This window comes from Trichomycterus rosablanca, chromosome 4, assembly GCF_030014385.1.
Source record: "Trichomycterus rosablanca isolate fTriRos1 chromosome 4, fTriRos1.hap1, whole genome shotgun sequence".
Taxonomy (NCBI): Eukaryota; Metazoa; Chordata; class Actinopteri; order Siluriformes; family Trichomycteridae; genus Trichomycterus; species Trichomycterus rosablanca.
Genome location: NC_085991.1, coordinates 40,544,881 through 40,568,879, shown reverse-complemented (window position 1 = coordinate 40,568,879; position 23,999 = coordinate 40,544,881). Strand labels below are relative to the sequence as shown.

Here is a 23,999-nt window from a genome sequence, read left to right as displayed (position 1 = left end):
AACGGCACTATATAAAGAAAAATTACTAATATAATTATTATTGTTATAATTATTATTATTAGTCGTATTGTGACGGGGCGAACCCCGTGGGTAGTGTCGGGTGACCAGTCTGAGAAACTGGAAAGAATGGACACAGATGTTCTTCTTTTTCCCATCTCCTTTATTTACACACCAACAAATACAGCAATTTACGTAAGTACAAGCGCGCACACTGGGACAAAAACAAAGCAGATAAATATACAAACCAGTACTGATCATTTTAGACAATGTATATACAACCACTGACTGCAAAGTCATAAAGGCTGTCTCTCTCTCTCTCGCTCTCTCTCTAATTACAGACTGAACCCCTTCTCTTTACCTGTGTGCTGCTTATATATCAGTAACTCCTCCCCCCGGCTAAACTAATATTATTACAGGTAAGTTAAGAGTACTGAACACACATATACTTCATATCTTACTATGACTAATAGCAACAATATACCGTCTTTTATACACGGTCATGACCATGGCACTTTCCTTATATACTGTCATGTTTATTATTTTCATTATCGCCCGCACTTTATCACTCGCATTAGCCACTTGTTATTGTGCTTGTTGCTTGTCAGGCGGGGATGCTGCTTGCAATGGTGGAGGTGTGGAAACAAGACACACGACAAGGTATAGTTCAGTATAACTGTTTAGTTAGGATTAAAAGCGTTACAACAGTTAGACCGCCTAGCTCCAGCACCCGAACAATCTTCTGTGTTCAATGCTGGGGCCACACGGCAAGTCTCATAAACTGTAACTGACTGCAGAACGTCCGAACACACATATATAAACTGGGTGCTGCACTCTGATTGGCGGAGCCGAACATCACTCACATATCGCTGCTACAATACAATCGTTCACATTATTTATAGTGTACACTTTTCTATCTTTTAACAGGTCTTTTCTCCCCCTCTCCTTCCCAGAGGATGGATCAGCCCAGGTGAGTAAAACTCTATTCTTCCTTAGTTACTCTTTTAGTCATTAATTCATAGGTTCGACAGGTAAGTAATAGTCATTCTGGTGATGGGTAAGGGTAGCTTACTTCATCACAAGTATACACTATGAGTAAAATGGATGTACTATTACCTCAATTGCTAATAAAGACTGTTACTAGTAGTGGTGGGCGGATCGATCCAAATATCGATATTATCGATACCAACGTTGGTATTGGTATCAGATTGACACTAGTGTGATGTGATCGATACTTTAGTTTTACTTTTTCTCCTCTACATTCAGCACGTTTCTCCCTTTTCGTCAGAAAGTAAAGACCACGTCTGTACAGACTACGCCCCTCTCACATCTTACATCCTCCCCTCCTGCTCTGATGTGTTTTGTTGTGGTACCGTCACGTTGTTATGTTGTTAAAATCCTAACAGACATCAGTACATTGGTAGGCATTGGAAGATTGTAAGTTTTTGAATACTGTGCTTTGCAGATACATAAATAGGGGCGATTTTTTGGAAATAATAGTGTGAATTATACGTATGTAAAGTACGGACGCACCTTACGCACATGAATCGGAGCATGCGTAGTGAGGCTCTTATTCCGTGTTTTGGTGAATGAAAGCTCTTTTCTTTTGACTTTGTGCTTATAAATGTAAACAGAATAGCATCGATTTTTATTTTAAATTAGCAAGGACACATGTATTCGGTCACTAAAAAACGCAGCTATGCATTAGCCGCTTTGTAATGATACGCCATGATGGTAACGTTGTGAGAAAGTAAAGCAACAGAAACAAGAAATCGGACCGCTTTAAACATCTGAATTTACTTACAACCCTACTGAGAGCAGCTACTTACAAAAAATGTATGTATTACAATAATACACTTAAATGTCATAAAAATTCATTCAGATTTAGCAATTTGAAGATGCATCTTAATTATTAAAAAGTATTGGTATTGGTATCGATATCGACGATACTGGCCCTGTATTTACTTGGTATCGGATCGATTCCAAATTTTGCAGTATCGCACACCACTAGTTACTAGTACAAAAGTTAAAAAGTAAAACAGTCATAGGATGGGAGTTTTAAACGTAACCCTGGGACAGAAAGCTAATAAAATGATTTCTATAAAAATTTATTTTGATATTGTGTAGATAATGTTAGGAAGGACAGAGAGAGACAGAAACACAGAGACAAATATACACACAGTGAAATAAAGCCAGCTATTACAGGGTGTCCTTGCCGTTGCATTGTGTACTGGTGACACAAGTGTTCCATTGTATTTTAATACTGCAAGTGTTGAAATGTCACTGAAATGTCATCACCTTTATTCTGGTAGTGTGTGTGCATGTACATAGTAGGGTCATAACAAAATGCAAGCATTCAGAATACAAGTTTCAAGCTGTTATAAGCTGAATGTACTTCAGAGTAATCTAGAATACATTTATTTAAGTAGAATACTTTTTGAAAATGAATGTAAAATTACACAATTATACTTTGCTCTTTACTTTTGGTTAATTTTATTACAACCCCAAATCAGAAAAAGTTGGGACAGCATGGAAAATGTAAATAATAAAAGAACACAGAGTTCCTTACATTTACTTTAACTTTTATTTGATTGCAGACCTGAGATATTTCATGTTTTATCTGCTTAACTTCATTTCATTTATTAATAAACATCCATTCCTGCATTTGAGGCCAGCAACACGTTCCAAAAAAAGTTGGGACAGTAAAGCATTTACCACTTTGTAATGGTTTTGGCACCAAGGATACCAAGCGATTTAATGTTTCAGCTTTTATTTTGTCCCATTCTTCCTGCAAACACAGCTTAAAATGTGCAACAGTACGGGGTCGTCGCTGTCGCAAAATTCTCCACACATTCTCTATTGGGGACAGGTCAGGACTGCAGGCAGGCCAGTCCAGTACCCGTACCCTCTTCTTCCACAGCCATGCCTTTGTAATGTGTGCAGCATGTGGTTTTGCATTGTCTTGTTGAAAAATACATGGACGTCCCTGGAAAAGATGACGTCTTGAAGGCAGCATATGTTGCTCTAAGATCTCAATGTAATTTTCTGCATTAATGCTGCCATCACAGAAGTGTAAATGACCTTTGCCAAGGGCACTGACACAGCCCCATACCACGACAGACCCTGGCTTTTGGACTTGTTGTTGATAACAGACTGGATGGTCTTTTTCATCTTTGGTCCAGAGCACACAGCATCCATTTTTTCCAAAAAATACCTGGAATGCTGATTCATCTGACCACAATACACGTTTCCACTGTGTGATGGTCCATCCTAGATGCCTCCGAGCCCAGAGAAGTCAACACCGCTTCTGGACATGGTTAACATAAGGCTTACACATTTGTTGAGAAACTGGAGATCCTCTGATCATCTTTGCTCATTAAAGACTCAGCCTTTCCTGGATGCTGCTTTTGTACCAAACCATAATTACAATCAACTGTTGACATCCCTTGTTTGGAATCACATCATTATTTAGTTTTTTCACCTCATTACTAGCCCTAAATTGCCCCCGTCCCAACTTTTTTTGAAATGTGCTGCAGGCCTGAAATGCCTGAAATTTGTATATTAACAAATGAAATGAAGTTGAGCAGATAAAACATGAAATATCTTGGGTTCAAACTGTCTGCAATCAAAAAAAAGTCAAAGTAAATGTAAGGAACACTGCATTTTTATTATAAAATATATATATTTATTAGTTGAAGCAGTCGATCTTTCTTCATTGCTCTGATGCCCTGATTTGATGCCCATTATACAACCTTAAAATTACTTTGACTTTTATTTAATTGCAGACAGTATAAATGTAAGAGTGTGTGTGTGTGTGTGTGTGTGGTTGGTGTATCTGCACTCTATCAGACCTCAAATCAGGCAAACCAAAGCACCCGGGACACAAGAGAAGAGGTCATACACACACCGACACGACCCAACACACTCTGCTCAGACCCAGACTCTTGTCCTGCAGCTGAAGATAAATCGTTGTGCTCTAAAGGATCAAAAACTCAATCAATAAAATCACTGAACAGTCACAGTCACCTAACGCCCACTGAGACAGACGGAGAGACTGGGATTGAGAAAGAGAGACAGAGAGGAAGAAAGCTTTAAAGTTCTGTGTTTATAGTATTATGTATACTAAAGTATAGAGTATCTAACAATATACACCAGTCAGCCATAACATTAAAACCACCTCCTTGTTTCTACATTCACTGTCCATTTTATCAGCTCCACTTACCATATAGAAGCACTTTGTAGTTCTACAATTACTGACTGTGGTCCATCTGTTTCTCTACATACTTTTTTAGCCAGCTTTCACCCTGTTCTTCAATGATCAGGACCACCACAGAGCAGGTTTTATTTAGGTGGATCATTCTCAGCACTGCAGTGACAATGACATGGTGGTGGTGTGTTAGTGTGTGTTGTGCTGGTATGAGTGGATTAGACACAGCAGCGCTGCTGGAGTTTTTAAATACTGTGTCCACTAACTGTCCACTCTATTAGACACTCCTAGCTAGTTGGTCCACCTTGTAGATGATGAAGTCAGAGACGATAGCTTATCTATGTAGACCTTCATTAGTGGTCACAGGAGGCTGCCCACGGGGCGCTGTTGGCTGGATATGTTTTTGGTTGGTTAGACTATTCTCAGTCCAGCAGTGACAGTGAGGTGTCTGCTGTGTCTGATCCACTCATACCAGCACAACACACACTAACACACCACCATATGTCAGTGTCACTGCAGTGCTGAGAATAACCCACCACCCAAATAATACCTACTCTGTAGTGGTCCTAACCGTTGAAGAACAGCATGAAAGGGGCTAACAAAGCATGCAGAGAAACAGATGGACTACAAAAGAACTACTATATGGTAAGTGGAGCTGATAAAATGGACAATGTGTGTAGAAACAAGTAGGTGGTTTTAATGTTATGGCTGATCGGTGTATAACAATATATATTTTTGAGGGTGAGTAGTGTCACACAAAGATTGAAAAAATAAATTGAGTACATTTATACCCCTAAAGAAAATAAGAACTCTGTTAATAAACCTTTCTGCAGAGCTAGATTTTACTTGAAATAAAGTCATCTTTATTAGTTGAAAAATACAGCAAGATAAAGTAAATAAATGATGTAGTATTTTAGAGTAGCAGGATTTTTTTTATACTGTCATGTCACAATTAATCAACCCCTACATGATATTACTGATCTTAAAACCCACTGCTTGTCTGTATGACCTAAATTTGGGTTACTACATGATTAAACCACTGGGTGTTTATATAACACTGTGATGTGTTATATAAACACCACCCAGAGATTCAAGTGTTGCAAACATGGTGAAATCTAAAGAGCTGTCACAAAAGCTGAGAGAGGAGATTAGTTTATTGTATGAGATAGACAACTAGTACAAGAGAACTTTCAGAACCTTGAACATCTCCACTGAGATTAGAGTCCAGAAGTTTGAAGCTTATGGTGCAACAGCAAACATGCCTGACTATTAGAGAATGTCCTACATTTCATCTAGGAGGCTATTCAAGACAACAAAGGAAAACCCCAGCGTTACTGCAAAAGATGACAAGATGACCTGATAAAGTCTGGGACAAATGGGTCAGTGGCAACCATAAGAAGACTCAATGCACACCACTCTGGAGGCAGTTCTATGGACTGACAAATTAAAACAGGAACCGTTTGGCCATATGGATCAGCAGTTTGTCTGGTGAAAGAAAAGCTTATGACTATATGACTGAATCATGGGTTTACAAAGATGCCAAGGCATATTGAGAAGGAATGTTCTGTCGTCTCCGGTGAAACTCAACCTTGGTAATACATGGACTTTCCAGCAAGACAATGACACCTCCAATTCAATTAAAACTTGTTAAGAAATCAGTCCTTCTCAGTCTCCAGATTTGAATACCATAAAATCTTTGGGATTTAAAGAACGCATTTGCAGCACAAAAGTCATTAATAGGGATGTAATAATACACTCTATCCACGATGTGATGCGATTCACGATACTGGGTTCACGATACGATTTTTTCCCGTTTTTTAAACAAAATGAAATTGAAGACAAATTATGACAGTTTCCTTTTATTATTTCTCTTTAAAAGAAAAAAAATTCTGTATTTCTGCATATCTTTTATTTATCTAAATAATGAATGTCCTTTTATTTTTGAGGTAGGTACAAACTATGCAAAACAATGCTGCACATTTCCCTTTTTACTTTGTAAAAAAAAACTGAAATGAAATAAATCCCACATTAAATAAATAAATGAATAATACAAATAAAGAAAGTATCCTCACATACATACATTTGGCTGAAAAATTCCGAACCAGGCAACCCTGTAGTGACGTCAACCAGACGAGGTGAATAGCGCCAGTGCCCTCTGCTGTTTAAAGTGAATATCGAATCATTATACATGTAAACTGATTTAAATCGTTACACATGTGAATCGATTTTTAATTGTCCTACATATATATTAAACACCTGATCAACCATTTATAAACACTACACACACTGCCATATTGAACACAACTTGCACACTGTCACTTTAACTCTATCTCGTGATTTGTTGCGGCTTAGTTTTGCTGCTATACTTTTTGCATTTATGCACTTTAGATCAACATAAGCTGCTGCAGTTTTTTGTGCAATACTTTAAAATGTAAATACTTTTTACTTGTACTTTTTTAGTTTCTTAGTTTATTCTATTTTTATACTTACCTTAGTTTATTCTTATTTTATTCATGTCACACACCGAGGCCTGGGTAACTGTATTTCGTTCTATCATGTACGTGGTTGAATGACAATAAAGCTGAGTCTGAGTCATTAAGCCTTTTGGATTTTGTTTTTTACTTTAACTCTACCTCACCCATCATTTACTCAGAACCATGTACTGATTAACACTTGGCTCTAGTCTTGTCTTCCTTAATTACTCTTTAGATTAGAAATGTCTTTTTGTATTTATTTTAGGCCTTTTTTGTATTTATTGTGCTGTTGTCTACCTGCACTGTACTGTACTGTCTTGTACTTTTGTTCTATGTTGCACCCTTGTCCTGGAGGAACGTTGTTTTGTTTCAATATGTACTTGTATATAGCTGAAATGACACTAAAGCCTCTCTTAACCTCTTGAAATGTATATATATATTTATATATTTTATATATTTTAACAACTGAGACCTCTTGATACATAATTTTAATTAAATTCTATACAAATCACCATAGTATATTTAAAGGTAAAAAGGGTTGGTCAGGGTCAGGTCACGGTCACGGTAGGTTTGGTTTCCCCAGAATCACTGGGCATGATGCAGTAACTCAACAGGACTCCAATGCTTTATCCCCTAGACAGTCAATCATGTCTTTTAATAGATGCCCAACCAGCCAATTGTACAGCTGGGGATTAAAACCCAGGATCCCAGCGGTAGGGGGCTAAAGTAATACACCACTGTAATACACACCCAAGCACCCACTTTTAAAAATAACTTTTGACTAAAAACTGTTGTTTTCTATTAAAATTTTTTTAATGAAATGCCTCCAAATATGTGGCAGCAGTTTGAGAAAGGTCATTTCCCTTTACTCCAGTATGACTGTTCCCCTGTGCACAAGGGAAGGTCAATAAAGACATGGTTTGACAAGTTTGGTGTGAAGAAACTACACACAGCCCTGACCTTAACCCTGCTGAACACCACTGGGATGATTCAGAACATTGATTGTGAGCAAGGCCTTCTTGTTCAACATGGTACCTGACCTTACAAGTTTTCTTTTGACTGAATAAGCATAAATTCACAAAGTTACACACCAAAATATTGTTGAAAGCCTTCCCAAAAGAGTAAAAGCTGTGCCACCATATTAATGGCTATGGTTTTGGAATGGTGTGTCCGGTAAGCTCATAAGGTGTCCAGATACTTTTGGCCATACAGTTTATGTATACTACACAACAGTGGTAACCTAGTGGGTAGAGTTGAATCCAGGCTCTGGTATGCAACCACTGTTGAGTTTTTGAGCATGGCCCTTAACTCTGTCATCTCCAGAGGTGGTGTACAATGGCCGATCCTGCGCTCTGCATATACTTCTGACCATTGAAGAACAGGGTGAAAGTAGGCTAAAAAGGTATTGTAATGAAAAAGGCTAAAAACGTAATGTTATGGCTGACTGTATTGTAATGAAAAAGGCTAAAAACGTAATGTTATGGCTGACTGTATTGTAATGAAAAAGGCTAAAAACGTAATGTTATGGCTGACTGGTGTATGTATGCATACATTCTTCTTCAAGAAAACACCCTGGACAGGATCAATTACAAGGCATTCACTCACTTATTCACAACTGTAGGTGATTATGTGTACCTAAGTGCATATTTAAGGAGGTGACAAGAAACTGGGAAACTTCTACACAAAGCAACCCCACGGACACTGGGAAAGAATGCAAACTCCTCACAGAAATGAGTGAATTGAGGCAAGATTGGAAGTCATGTGACTGATTTTAATTTAACAGTATGTGTTGATGCAGCAAAAAAGAAACCCTACAAATAGGGAGCACACACACACACACACAAATAGGATTATTGCAGTATAACTGACAAATTGGGATACATCTAAAGTTCTGACAGCTCTGTGTGAGAGGGGAACAAGGCAAGAGAGAATTGAGAAGTACAGAGTTCAGACTTTTTAAGTAGAATGTAATTATTCTTGTGCAGCTAAAAAGAAAGAGAGAGAGTTCAGCATTCTCCATAAGAATTCATTGCAAAATTACACAGCGATTTCCTTCTTTTCATATCCCTCACGCACCCTCGTTAACCTCTGCCGTCAGAGCCGAGGCAACCCCATCCATCCGTTTCCATAATAGAACCATAACTGCACCACTTCAGAGCAGTATCCGGTAATTTTCACACTGACCGAAATCGAGGCAGGACCGTGTTCAGGCTTACACGGTAGAACGGTGCTGTATTTTAGCTCGTAATTACCTCTCAGCTTGCGGTGCTCTACTGCGGCAGATGCTATGCTATGGAAGGATGGCTTTTCTGGTAATTACCATGATGAACTTGGCACACACGTCATTAATGTACTCTGACACGTGATACAAATATAGCCAGGTCCTTCGAGCTGATGCAGCACTTACAAATGTGCATTAATGTTAAAGTGTATGAGGAGATTTTGCACACAAGAGACTGAAATAAATCCCATAAATTGTGCTTAATGAGTGCAGTGCGGCTACACACACCCTACATGGCCAAAAGTATATGGAAGCCCCACTAATCATTCATGTGTTTCAGTCAAATCCATTGTTAACAGAAATATGCTTCCATCTACCAGCATGACTGTTTGGTGGTTGGGAACCCTGGTAGCCTGCACAGAACTTAGAATGTTCTTTTAACAGAATAGGCTCAAGGTCACACAGACACTCCAAAAGCTTGAGGAAAACCTTTTCAAAAACACAGAGCCTGTTATTGATCTGATGCGTTTCCATATTAGTGCATATGGTTTTGAAAGGGGATGTCCAGCAAACTCACAGCCGGGTGTCCACATACTTTTGGCCATATAGTGTACAATATTCATATTCATCTTTATACAAGAAGATGCGGTTATATTCATACCGAAAGCTGTTCTTATATATGTTCTGTGGATGTGGACCAAATTTAGCTTTCTTTTTTCAATGACATTCTAAGCAAAATGACTTTGGGATGGCATGGTGGCACTGCTGATGGTTTAAATGTCACACAGCAAAAAAGAACTTGTGGGCATGGGTTTGAACCTTAGATAGAAAGACAGACAGACAGACAGACAGATCAATAGACAGACATAAAAACAGAGTTACAGACAGATCGATCAATAGATAGACAGCTAGACAGCTAGATAGATAGATAGATAGATAGATAGATAGATAGATAGATAGATAGATAGATAGATAGATAGATAGATAGATAGATAGATAGACAGTTACAGACAGATCGATCAATAGATAGACAGACAGATAGATACAGAGAGAAAGACAAATCAATCAATAAACAGACAGAAAGTCAGACAGTTACAGACAGACAGATCGATCAGTAGATAAACAGACAGACAGATAGAGAGACAGACAGATAGACAGACAGACTGATCAGTAGATAGTCAGACAGATAGATCAATCAATAGAAAGACAGACAGATAGAGAGGCAGAAAAACAGTTCGATCAATAGACAGGCAGAGAGACAGACAGGTGGATCAATAGACTGACAGGCAGAAAGACAGACAGATCGTCCAATAGATAGACAGATGGATCGATCAATAGACGGACGGAGGGACAGATAGACAGACTGATTAATAGATGGACGGACCATTGGACAGACGGACGAACAGACAGGCAGACAGATAGAGAGAGAGATAGAGAGGCAGAAAGACAGTTCATTCAATAGACAGATAGATTGATTAACAGACAGACAGACAGAAAAACAGACAGAGTTACACACAGACAGATCAATCAATAGACAGACAGAAAAACAGAGTTACAGACAGACAGAACGACCAATAGATAAACAGACAGAAAGGCAGACAAATAGATCGATTAATAGACAGACAGACAGATTGATCACTAGATAGACAGAGAGGCAGAGAGACAGACAGACAGACAGACAGACAGACAGACAGATAGATAGATAGATAGATAGATAGATAGATAGATAGATAGATAGATAGATAGATAGATATTGTCTTAAGGAAAGCATTGACATATTGTCAGTAAGGAGTTTTGCATGTTTTCATGTCTGTGTGAGTTTTCTTCAGTCACATGATCATCCTTCCACTTTCTAAAAACTCCATATTCCAAATGAACTGGCTTCTTATAATTTCTTCTAGAAATGAGTGAACCAGCTGATAAGGGTGATGCACCCTGTCCAAGGTGGTGTGTTCCTGCTTTGCATCCATTGTTTATGGGTCACACCTGCCATCACGAGCCATATCAGAATTAAGCAGTTTGTGGTTTGACATTCAATGCTTCTCTCCTACCAGTTAGTTAGGGTAACCTAGCACATGCTTTCCCAGACACATGAACACAACCCTTTTGAGCCGGGCTCATGCATTCGTGCAGATCGATGCACTTTAAGGAGGCGCTAACTGCCCTTGTCCATATAAATGAACTCACAGATGCCTGAGATTGGTTAGTGCTGCATGATTGATAGGGGAGACAGGAATGCCATCTCTTCCAGCCAGACAGCAAGGACAATCAGCCCTCATTTTCAAGCCAGTTTCACCTGGGGAGGCATTTGGGCTTGAACTCACAACCTCCAGACAGAAGTGTGAACGCTTTTTTGTTGTGCCACTTAGCTGATACAGTAGACAACAAATGTCGGATTACGAACCAAAATTCGCAAAACACGTGACGTCATGAACAAGTTGACTCCAACCGTCTCTCTCTCTCTCTCTCTCTCTCTATATATATATATATATATATATATATATATACAGTATATATATATACAGTATATATATATATATATATATATACACAGTGAGCGAACATTCGGACAGCGGATGGTGTTTTTTCGGTGTTGTCTTTATATTTTGTAAAATTCCATATTAAAATGGCCCCAAATAATGTGCAGAGAAAGTGTAGTGGTGAGAAAATGAACAAATCTATTACATTTGTTGTGTTGTATTATTACTCCTTCCAGTAGCTGTCACTGTGTATCAGACAAAGTGGACAGTGAGTGAAAGAGAAGAAGGAATTCAGCTCAGTAAAGTATTCTTTCTTTCGTGCAATTACACCTACAAAATACAACACTATTGAAATAAAGAAGGAAATAATAGAGAAATATGAGTTATTGTTGTTTCTGGTAGATACATTTTATAAAAAAAGAAGGACATGTATTATGGTGTATAGTCAGCACACGTACTGTACTGAGATGTGTGTTTTTTATGTACAGTACTACTGTGTATTGTTGTTTATTATTATTTATTACAGTATTATCTATTCTATAATTTAAGATTAAGGGAAATATACTTTAGAGAGGTTAGGTAAGAGGGGGGGGTGGGGTTTGGGAGGTCTGGCACGGATTAATTCTGTTTACATTATTTCTTATAGGAAAAACAGGTTTCACTAACGAACATTTTGACTTAAGAACAGCCCTTCGGAACAAATTAAATTCGTAAGTCAAGGGTCTACTGTATTAGATTATAAGTGACCAATTCTGATTCTTGGTTTTCTAAAAAAAAAATCTTAAGGGTTACAGAACCAGGAATGACAATCATTACACTAACGCTGTTTATTCAATACTTCTCTATGTACCCAACTCTCCCAGACACCCACCATATTGCATAATCTTTGCAGCAAATTCTACATTAGCCTTACAATGTGAACACAGCCATGTTAAAAGCGTCTGACGCAAACCCTCTACTTTTCAGTTTAACACCAACAAACACCTACTTTGAATTTTTATTACATTTTAATGCAAATCATAAAACCTTAATAATATTAAAACAGCAGTAGATTTCCTGAACTGAAGCTTGGAAATTTAGTTCACAATCCATCACGCCAATCTATCGCGGGGCATCGCGCGCTGACACATTTACTCCCTCAGACTTTTGGATTTCGATTTAGAGCAGTCAATCCACCTATTCGAATTAAAAATTTATGAGGAAAAGCAGAACAGCTGAAGAAAACTCGTGTAGACAAACTCATCACATACTGTACATTCACCAGAGAGCAGAGAAATTGAACCCACGTCCAAAGCTGTGCCAATGCACCGCCCTGTACAATAATTTAAAGTAGCCGAAGGTATTTTAAATATAACAGCATTATACACCGACAAGGCATAACATTATGACCATTGACAGGTGAAGTGAATAACACTGATTATCTCTTCATCACGGCACCTGTTAGTGGGTGGGATATATTACGCAGCAAGTGAACATTTTATTCTCAAAGTTGATGTGTTAGAAGCAGGAAAAATGAGCAAGCGTAAGGATTTGAGTTTGAGTTTGAGTGGTTTGACAAGGGCCAAATTGTGATGGCTAGACGGCTGGGTCAGAGCATCTCCAAAACTGCAGCTCTTGTGGGGTGTTCCCGGTCTGCAGTAGTTAGTATCTATCAAAAGTGGTTCAAGGAGGCCGCTCAGGTGGCGCAGCGGTAAAGTACGCTAGCTCACCAGAGTTGGGGTTTCGAATACATCGTAACAAATCTCAGCTCTGCCTTTCCGACTAGGCTGGGTGGCCGCATGAACAACTATTGGCTGTTGTTCAGGGTTAAAGGGTAAGAAAGTCGGATCATAGGTCCTCATAACTGCACTGTAAAAAATCCTTGTTTGGTTATGTTCTGAGAATGTAAAAATAAATGTTGGCACAACATGAATTATGGAAATAGTTGGTCCAAAATAAAAAAATGTGTTGTGCCGTCAGCTGTAGTAGTTTTACTCTTCAACTTAAAATGTTAGGTTCAGTAAACGAGTACAACTGTTTTCACTCAACATTTCAAGTCCAATGAAAAAAACTGATTTGGGTGAGCAAGTGAGAATGAGGAAACTTCTGCGCATGCGCTCCAGAGGGACGTCTTCGCGCCAGTTTTTATGGAGAGAAGAGGACTTTCAAACCGTTTTATATTAACGAGGAGATTTCAAACAAACAGTAAGTATCTTAACATCATTACATCTTATTCACGTTAAGGTGGAGGGTTTAACGAACCTGAACAACTCTGTGGTTTGTTTGATTTTGAATTGGCGAACTAAAAGCTGCACAGAGGACGTTTCCATCATTTTAACATGTTTTTAAACGTGCCACCACTACCTCTTTTACTTTGGGCTGAATACTAAATAACTATAGACAGAGTCTGTTAAGCTGTGATAAAACACTGTATCAAACTAGTGACAGAGTTACTGAATCGATTCGTATGAGCACCTGCAGCTTGTTGCTGAAGTTCACTGTTCCACCCCAAATCAGGTAGCAGTTACATACAGACACCCAGTGGATTTACTTTTAAAAATATACCTCAAATAAAATAGTTATTATTATAGTTAACTCTGTACAGCCTTGTAACATCAAAGTCAAATTAAAGAATCGGTTCCGTAAAACGAACTTTCCACCACTAGTCGTGTCTATTAAGGAACCGACTCTTACACTGTTAGCGAACCGACTCTTGGACTATTACTCTGCATTTTACTAAAATATTTTGGAAGCCTGTTGAGTTACTGCATTGTAAATAACGTTAAAGCAACTGGATGCTGCTGTCAGATGCTTCTGCATCCACATGCGTGTGTGAAACAGTGACTTAGCTTTTATAAACGTTGTTAACAAACCGTGGTGTATAGATATTTTTAGTTGTTGAAACGAGTGGAGAAATTCTAAACGCAGCACATTATGTAAGTAAAAAGCATTAATTAATTCATTCATTTAATTTGAGTAAGCTTTGTTAATCTCTGGGGAATCTAAGCAAACCTTTCTTACTTCAGTTTGATTTTTACGTGCTGACTGACGTACTACAAGTACCATTTTATTAGCATGTCAGTGCTTGTGTTAATATGCAATTTCTTACACATAAATGAGGCTCTGATATCATTATGTGTTCCAGAGGATACAGAAGCATTACAGGACCACAAAGAACATGGAAACGTGGATTCTTGAAGTGGTGAAGGAGAGTGCTGTTTTATCAAGATCACTGTCCAGTGCAGTCAATGTTGCAGTTGTAATTGAAGAGTTAGTAATGGACAACCTGCCCCACTACACTAATGCCTTCAAGACACCAAACCATCGAAACTGGTTTTTATTCCACCTTAAAAATTAGCAATTACATTTAGGTGCTAAGTTGACTTGCACCTTAAAAACCACATTTAGGCTCTACTTACAATTTCTAATGTAAATTGTTTTAATTAGACACTATAACATGTATAACTTGTAATTTGTTTGATGCTTGTGAATGCTGAATGTTTAAAAAAAAATTTATTGTTTATATGATACATGCAAATAAAATTTATTTGTTTAGAATTTACATTTGCTATGCAGTGTTCGCTTATTCAGTATATTTTACATTTACTTTGATACTAATTAATAATTCACTGGACTAAACAAATGTAGTTGACAGAATTGAAAATGTATTGTTGGACCAACAAGATGTATTTGATGAATTTCATTGACACAACCTATTTTTTTAGTTTGTCCGAAATTGTAGAATTGTCAGCAGAACTTAAAATATATTGTTGGACCAATAAGATGTATTTGATGAATTTCATTGACACAACTTATTTTTTTTAGTTGGTCCTAAATTCTATGGTTGTCAGCAGAACTTAAATTACGCATTTCAGATAACTTAAATTAGGCCAACTAAGTGCAACAAGTCACTAAGAATTTTTAAGTTGGAGAGCCTTGAAATTTTTTACAGTGTGGTGCGACTGTGGCCCCTGCAGGCTGACTGATGGTGCCTGCACAGGGCTGAGGAATGATGCTGATGAGGGTGTGGCCCTCCGTACACAGTGCTGACTGTGCGTACCGGAGGGGGCGCATGTCAGTTGAGAGGCGTCGTCAGTCAGGACACAATGAGGGTAATTGGACACGACTAGACTGGGGGATAAAAATTGGGGAAAAAAGAGGGGAAAAAATATATATACTGTATATATATAAAAAAGTGGTTCAAGGAAGGAACAGTGCCAAACCGGCAACAGGGTCATGGGCGGCCAAGGCTCATTGACGCACGTGGGGAGCGAAGGCTGGCCCGTGTGTTCCGATCCAACAGACAAGCTACTGTAGCTCAAAATGCTGAAGAAGTTAATGCTGGTTCTGATAGAGAGGTGTCAGAATACACAGTGCATTGCAGTTTGTTGTGCATAGAGCAGCAAAGCGGGACCAACACAATATTAGGAAGGTGGTCGTAATGTTATGCCTAATCCGTGTATGTAACAATTCTTTTGGAATCTTTTGCATCCAGTTGCACTGCTGAGATCTGGGTTTTGAATTTTAGCAGTGCTATCACCTAGCTGGGCATGTACACATGTATACAGGAAGAACATGCAAACTCCACACAGAAAGGACTCTGACCGCCCCACCAGGACCTTCTTGCTGTGAGCCACCATGCCGTCCATTAGGTCATTTTACAAACTCATTACCACACAAAATGCACTATTCGCTACATCATTCGAACACATCTCACTCTGCACAAATGCTCCTAATACAATTCAACCATTAATTCGGTTTTAACGCTTATTTCTGTTTCGGTCGTGGGCACACTACATCACCAGGGACACAGGAAGAACACGCAAATTTCGCATAGGACCCGGACTGTTCCACCTGGGAGTTGAACCAAGGATCTTTTTGCTGTGAGGTGGTGCTACCCAACGAGCCACCAATTTCCAAAGTCTATTTACTGTAATTATTTTAATTAGGTAATAGGTTGGTAATAGAATGTAGGTTTACGCTTCAGACACTTTTCGTGAGGAGGTGTGCACATTACCTCCCACCTCCTAAAAACATAAAGTAGATTGGCCCAGTCCAGAGTGTATTCCTGCACTGCGCTCCTGGTGGTGCCTGACTCACTGCAAACATTTACATTTTTGGCATTAAGCGGACACTTTTTATCCAAAGCGACTTACAGTACTGTGACAGCATATTGTCTAAGCAATTGAGGGTTAAGGGCCTTGTTCAGGGGACCAGCAGTGTCAACCTGGCAGTTGTGGGGCTTGAACCAGCAACCTTTCGATTACTAATCCAGTACCTTAACCGCTAGGCTATAACTGCCCTAGCATCATGCTTTACACCTTTGTTACATTCATGACAGGACAGGTAGTTACGAGTTAGTTCAAGTTCAATGTCAAACACCATCACCGTGCAAACCTGACCACACTTAAGCAATCAGTAAAAATAAAATGAATTAAAAAATAATTAAATTATTTCATTTTTATCAAGCGTTTTATCATAGCGATAATGCAGGGATAGCCTGAACAGGGTGCCAATCCATCATAGGGCTTTGGCCTCTCCCCTCTCAGCCAATCATGTCTGTACAGAAGCCTGATTCAAACCCAGATATCTGCAGTGAAGGAAAGAGAACCCATTAATTAATTATTATAGTTCTATTGTTCTGCAAATTATACAATAATGAGAAAATAACAGTGGGATCACATATTGATTCTTTTATCATTGCCTAATGCTCTAAAAAATATATATTGTAAAAATACTGTATATATATACAGTATATATATATATATATATACACAGTATATATACCCATCAGTGTGTCAGTTTAATGTGTTCAAGGTTAATATGCTTTCTGTAAAATACTGTAGATGGATGTGCACACACTCACACGCACTTAAATAGTTAAAATCACTGCCAAATGTTCTAAAAATATTTCTAATATTGTTTTCATATCATAAAAATTTTAATACTAAAATGTTGTAATACATTTTCGGCTGTTAAATACAAATAAAAAATAAGATTTTAAGTTTTCTAATATTAAAGGTACATTTTGGTGTCTATTTCCAGACAGGTAACCTATAGGGAAGATATTAGAAAATTTTGACCCATCAGTGGGTCAGTTTAATGTGTTCAAGGTTAATATGCTTTCTGTAAAATAGATGCACACACACACACACACACACACACACACACACACACACACAAATATTTCTTTTTATTTATCTGTTAGGTAGTTTCTTAGTCACTCAAAGTCCTGTCCCTTAAACTAGACTAGAACTTAACCAGGAGAAGAATCATTCGTTGAATCTCGTACGAGGAGAGCACCCAGACCAGACACCAAGTCAAAGTATGAATGCCTTAGTTTATTGAAAGAAAACAGAGTTTTTATGAAGACAAGAAAAGTGTGTGTGAGAGAGTGTGTCTAAATGTGTGTGTGTGTGTGTGTGTGTGTGTAAATGTGCGTGTGAGAGAGTGTATGTCTAAATGTGTGTGTGTGTGTGTGTAAATGTGTGTGTGCAAATGTGTGTGAAGGCTAAACTACATGAGAAAGTTTTAGAGAGAAGGACAGTTTTGATCAACAAGAACAAAACTAGCCAAAACAACCTTCAGAACTGCATTCTCAGCTCATGAGCGGTGAGAAGAGCAGAAATACTAGGCATTATACCATAAGTATATGGACATAAGTGTAACTAAGATCTAACAATACCATAATAATTGTAATACTAAAATCACTGCTCAATGTTGTTAAAAAATATTTCTAAGATATTTCTATTTCATATAATAATAATTTTAATACTAAAATGTTGTAATACATTTTTCCAGTTGGTAAATATGATTTAAAAAAGTGTCTATTTCCAGACAGATAATCTATATATTAGAAAAAAATTTTGACCCATCAGTGGGTCAGTTTAATGTGTTCAAGGTTATTATGCTTTCTGTAAAATAGATGGACGCACACACACTCACACGCACTTAAATAGATTTTTATGTCATAATAATTGTAATACTAAAATCACTGCCCAATGTTCTAAAAATATTTCTAATATTTTTTTCATATAATAATTGTAATACTAAAATGTTGTAATAGATTTTCAGCTGTTAAATATGAATAAAAATTAGGATTTTAAGTACCCATCAGTGGATCAGTTTAATGTTCAAGGTTAATATGCTTTCTGTAAAACAGATGGACACACACACATACACTTTAATGTTTTTTATATCATAATAATTGTAATACTAAAACAATTTCCCAATGTTTTTAATTTTTTATATCATAATAATTATAATACTAAAATGTTGTAATACATTTTCAGCTGTTAAATATGAATGAAAAATAAGGTTTTAAGGTTTATAACAGTAAAGGCAGATTTTGGTGTCTATATTCAGACAGGTAACCTATACATTAGAAAAAATTTGACCCATCAGTGGGTCAGTTTAATGTGTTCAAGGTTAATATGCTTTCTGTAAAATAGATGGATGCACACACACACTCACATACACACACACAGAATATCTTCAAGCATTCAGGGTGCTAAATATTCCCGCTCAAGCTCAAGTAAATGGGATGCAGCTCTAGCGATGTGTAAGGTCACTAAAGCCTCCTGTAAGTAAACAATGCATCATGGTGTCTCAAGAGAGAGACAAGCTCCTCTGAGTAAGACAGTCCTGTTCCACACCACTTCTCCCATCATGCCATAAAGCTCGGGAAGACCTTCCCTCTCTGTTCTTACCCTGCCACAAACTCATCAGCCATCCGATTGATTCATTGCGACAGATTAAAGTGTCGTTGTAGTTTACTGCACAAACAGACGCCACCCAGGCCTCTAACCCAACACACACACACACACATATGATGAACAAATGATGACATTTCATGAAGAAGCTTTGTGGCACTGCTTTTAGTGTCCAGGCCAAAACAAATAATTATAATATCATTTATTACTCATTTAATTGCATTATTTTATACTGATTACCTAAATGATCAATTTCTTTATTTGTATTAGATTATTTTATAGTAAATAGTAAATTATTTATTTATTATATAAAACATATATATATATATATATAAGATAAGATATTATATAAAAAATATAAATAATGTATTATAAGATATAATATTAATAAATATATAATAAAGGAAATATATTTTAAAAATTATGATTTATTATATATAATAATTATATATATTTTTGTTATTTTTATGTTTTTTTTTTTTTAATGACTGTTTTGCGGATCAGGTTTTCAGTGGGTTCAATTTACTGGGCCACAAACAGGACATGAAACACCACAGACAGGCCGCCAGTCCATCACAGAGCACGTGCGCGCACACACACACACACACACACACACACACAGATTACACAGATGATACCCATGAACTACCATTTCACTATGTTTCATCCTGATCAGGATTGTAATTGGTCCAGTAGGAAACACTGAGCTTAGAGTGGGTGTACACAAGCAGGGCACCAGTCCATCGCACACATGTGAAACCACAAATAATCCCATCCACCTACTGTCCTGATAATTTGGGAGGTACAAGGAGGCCAGAATATGTGGAGCAAAGTCCACAGAAATTAAAAATAAATATTCATAATCAATTAATATAGACAATATTTAGAAGTAAGGATTAAATGCCAGTCCCTGAAGTTACACAGCACCAGCACTACCCGACAGCTCAATTTCTTATTCAGTATTTAAAAAAAACAATATGGGCTTATTTATAACTAACACAAGCGGTTGGTACATATCCACAAGAGACAGAACTATGAGCAATTGAAGCACTTGAGCACACAGGAATTTGATTCAACCTGCTGAGATACAAAATTAAAATAAATATTGAAATACTAATAATATTGGCACAAAATCGTGTTTAATCAGTAAATTAGTACAAAGATTATCTTCAGTAACAACTTCATTTTATTGTTTCCTACTATAATAAGTGGCTGGCATGATGGATAGAGTGGGTGTTGTACAGTGACATAAGCCTTAGGGACCTGGGTTCAATACTTACCTCATCAGAGTATTATTAATACTCATCAGTCTCCTACATGTACTCAGGTTTCTTCCCACACCCCCAAAAAAACATATGAGTGTATGCTGGCACCCTGTCCAGGGTGTATTCCTGTCTTCTGCCCAGTGATTTCTGGTCCATATTCTGGACCAACCATGTCCTAGACCAGGCAAGTCACTGATGAGGTAAGTATTGAACCCAGGTCCCTAAGACACCCACTCTATACATCATGCCAGCCACTTATTATAGTCATCATAAAATGATGAAAGCACAGATACTTAGTCCTGATGAGTCATGATATTCATTCCCTTATCATTCATACTAAATGCATCATCCTGATCAGGGTCTCGGCAGGTCAAATCCCACCCAGGAACACAGAGCAAGAACAGGAATGCGTTGCATCACAAAATCAATTAGTAAACGCTTTAAATCAAGGCGATATAGACTTCAGTCTCTGTGACTGAATACAATGCAAGCAAATGAAGGGTTAAGAGCCTTGCTCAGGGACCCAACAAAGGCAACACTGGTGCTGGGTTCTGAACCAGCAACCTTCTGATCACTAGTCCAGAACCTTCACTAAAAAGTTACCACTGCCCATATTCACCCATTTCACTCAACTTATACACCGATTAGACATTATGACCACCTCCTTGTTTCTACACTCACTGTCCATTTTATCAGCTCCACTTACCATATAGAAGCACTTCGTAGTTCTACAATTACTGACTGTAGTCCATCTATTTCTCTACGTACTTTTTTAGCCTGCTTTCACCCTGTTCTTCAATGGTCAGGACCACCACAGAGCAGGTATTATTTAGATGGTGGATGATTCTCAGCACTGCAGTGACCATGACATGGTGGTGGTGTGTTAAGTGTGTGTTGTGATGGTATGAGTGGATCAGACACAGCAGCGCTGCTGGAGTTTTTAAATACCGTGTCCACTCACTGTCCACTCTATCAGACACTCCTACCTAGTTGGTCCACCTTGTAGATGTAAAGTCAGAGACGATCACTCATCTATTGCTGCTGTTTGAGTTGGTCATCTTCTAGACCTTCATTAGTGGTCACAGGACGCTGCCCACGGGGCGCTGTTGGCTGGATATTTTTGGTTGGTGGACTATTCTCAGTCCAGCAGTGACAGTGAGGTGTTTAAAAACTCCATCGGCATTGCTGTGTCTTATTCACTCATACCAGCACAACACACACTAACACACCACCACCATGTCATTGTCACTGCAGTGCTGAGAATGATCCACCACCCAAATAATCCCTGCTCTGTGGGGGTCCTGACCATTGAAGAACAGGGTGAAAGGAGGCTAACAAGCATGCAGAGAAACAGTAATTGTAGAACTACAAAGTGCTTCTATATGGTAAGTGGAGCTGACAAAATGGACAGTGAGTGTAGAAACAAGGAGGTGGTTTTAATGTTATGCCTGATCTGTGTACACAGGAACAATTATAACAGAGCACTATATGGTCAAAAGTTTAGGTGTTTCAGCCACACCCACTGGTACAAGTTTAGAAAACAGTTTAGGGAAGACCTTTTCCTGTTCCTGCTCCCTGTGCACAGGGGAGGTCAAGCGAGGTCCATAAAGACATGGAGTGTTTCTTAAAGCCCTGATCTTTAACCCATTTAACTCCAACATTGCCTATTCTTCCAAATGCTCTTAACCAAATAGGCACAAATTCCCACACACACTTTAAGAACTTGTAAAAACACTCCATTAAACCACATTTAACACTTTCTCAGTACACTTACTGACAAGAATACTTCCAGATCTTACAATGCCCATTTTTACCGATCTTGACTCTAGTAATAAAGAAGTAAACGGTAATATGATGTGTACAGGTTGAGCAGAAATAAACCCGCAACAAAAATCTTACTTGACTCACCCGGTCTTTTCTCCAGTTTTCTTCCTCGACTGCCGCAAAGTCTTACTTTGGAGATAAGGATGAGGATCTGTTTCTGACACAGAGACTTGTTGCTCTTGGGGCAGGGTTTGCGCTTGTTGGAGATCTGCCGGTTGGTTGGCTGGTCCTTCACCTCCCTTCGCTGCCGGATGAGCGAGCTGGCGAGGGCGGCCATCTTGCCGTGCCCGGCTCACGCAAGAGACACGGAGGGCGTCTGTGAGCCGCCTAGCCACCCAATAACCCAGGGTGAGGGACAGAGATGGGTTACGAAACACAGTCAGAAAGAGATCAGTGGAACAGAGGGGTCTCTCGGATGAAAGCTCGAGGTCGTTGGGTCTCTTCTGAACGGCCGCCGGTTGTTGTCGTTATTTGGAGTTGAAGTTGCGTTGGAGTTGCTGGTGTTGGGTTGCAGACGTCGGTTTGATATGCAATTGGTGGAGCAGGAGTGACAGCGAATGACTGGCAGAGTCATGTTACTGTCGGGACAGCCTGACACCAGTCAAACATGCTTCTAGCTAGATCTGTCCACTTGCTGTGTCTTGTCTTTAGTCCTGCCCTGTCCCTGTCCCTGCCTGTCCTGTCCTGCCCAATAAACTTCTCAAAACCAACAGCAGATACTTTAACCTGACGTTGACTCTAGATTACATAAAAACGACATGCTAAAAATATGAATATGGCTACATTATTTTAATAAAATGTTATTTGGTCTGCAATATCTGGACACTTCTAGAAAGAAAGACTCCAGACAACAACTTCAATACAAAACAATAGATCAAAAACCTGGTCTGATCACTCAGAAGCTCACGTCCAGAGTGAAGGCTGCCGGGAAGACAAGCGAGGATAAAAGGAAATAGCTGGAAGGCAGATTCTGTTCTCTTTCGGTCCCCTCGGAATCACGTCCATCTCTGGCCTTTGGGAGAGGGTTTGTAAATTCCACAGGCTCCCTCGTGCAGAGGTGACATTCAGGGACGATGTAGAATATATAAGAGAGAGAGGGTGAGAGAGGTAGGAGTACACTGAGTGGCTGAGTGTTCAGCCAGCGCAGGATAACTGGTGTCCTTCAACCACGCTGAGACACAGAGACGGCAAAAAGATGAATGAGCGAAGGATGAGCGTGGATGCAGGTATTGGTCCCTTACTAAACCTGAGACTATATCTCAGCCGTGTCCAAACATCTGTCCTGACGTCCAGGTCCAAGGAAAGATGAATGTTGTCTCGCAGGTCAGTCACTTTGGTTCTTTCCCAGTTCTTCACTGTCCTTTTGATGCCAGTCACTCCCAGTCCATCCTGTTGTATCAGGGTAAGGCAAGTCCCCTCAGCAAGGCATCTGTGACTCAGTGCCCGCAGTTGACAGTGTGTATCTGTGAGTGTGTGTATGTGACTGAGTAAGTGTATGAGTGTGTGACTCCCTCTCTCTCACCCTTCGTTCCTGTATTCGCAAGCCAACACTGGAAGCATGCTTCCCTCGCTCCGTCCCTCCTTCTCAAAACCCTCCCATTTTCCCTCCCCCTCTGTCACTCATACACCTTTTTTTTTTCCTTGATCATTCACAGTCTGTCCTCACTCCGGTCCTCTTGTTCCTCACTTCCTCTCCTTCCCTCCCCCTCATCTTTTCTCTCTCTGATATTTTTCCTCTCTCTCACTTTGACTGCGGTGTGCTGTGGAGTAGAGCGTTAAAAAATTAAAGCTGCCTGATGTTGGCTTAAAGGGACAGGAAAAGAGTCTGTCAGCGTCTGTA

At 38.9% G+C, this 23,999-nt stretch overlaps 1 protein-coding gene across 1 annotated transcript in view; it reads right to left on the bottom strand.

Moving 5' to 3' along the window:
* The window catches only part of fgf11a (fibroblast growth factor 11a), a 121,035-nt gene extending 98,326 nt beyond the window's left edge, over window positions 1-22,709 (bottom strand). The window contains exon 1 of the mRNA XM_062994305.1: window positions 22,244-22,709. Coding sequence (XP_062850375.1) covers window positions 22,244-22,436 — 193 coding nt within the window. The 5' untranslated portion in view covers window positions 22,437-22,709. The remainder of the gene's footprint in view (window positions 1-22,243) is intronic.
* Between the last annotated feature and the right edge of the window lie 1,290 nt (window positions 22,710-23,999).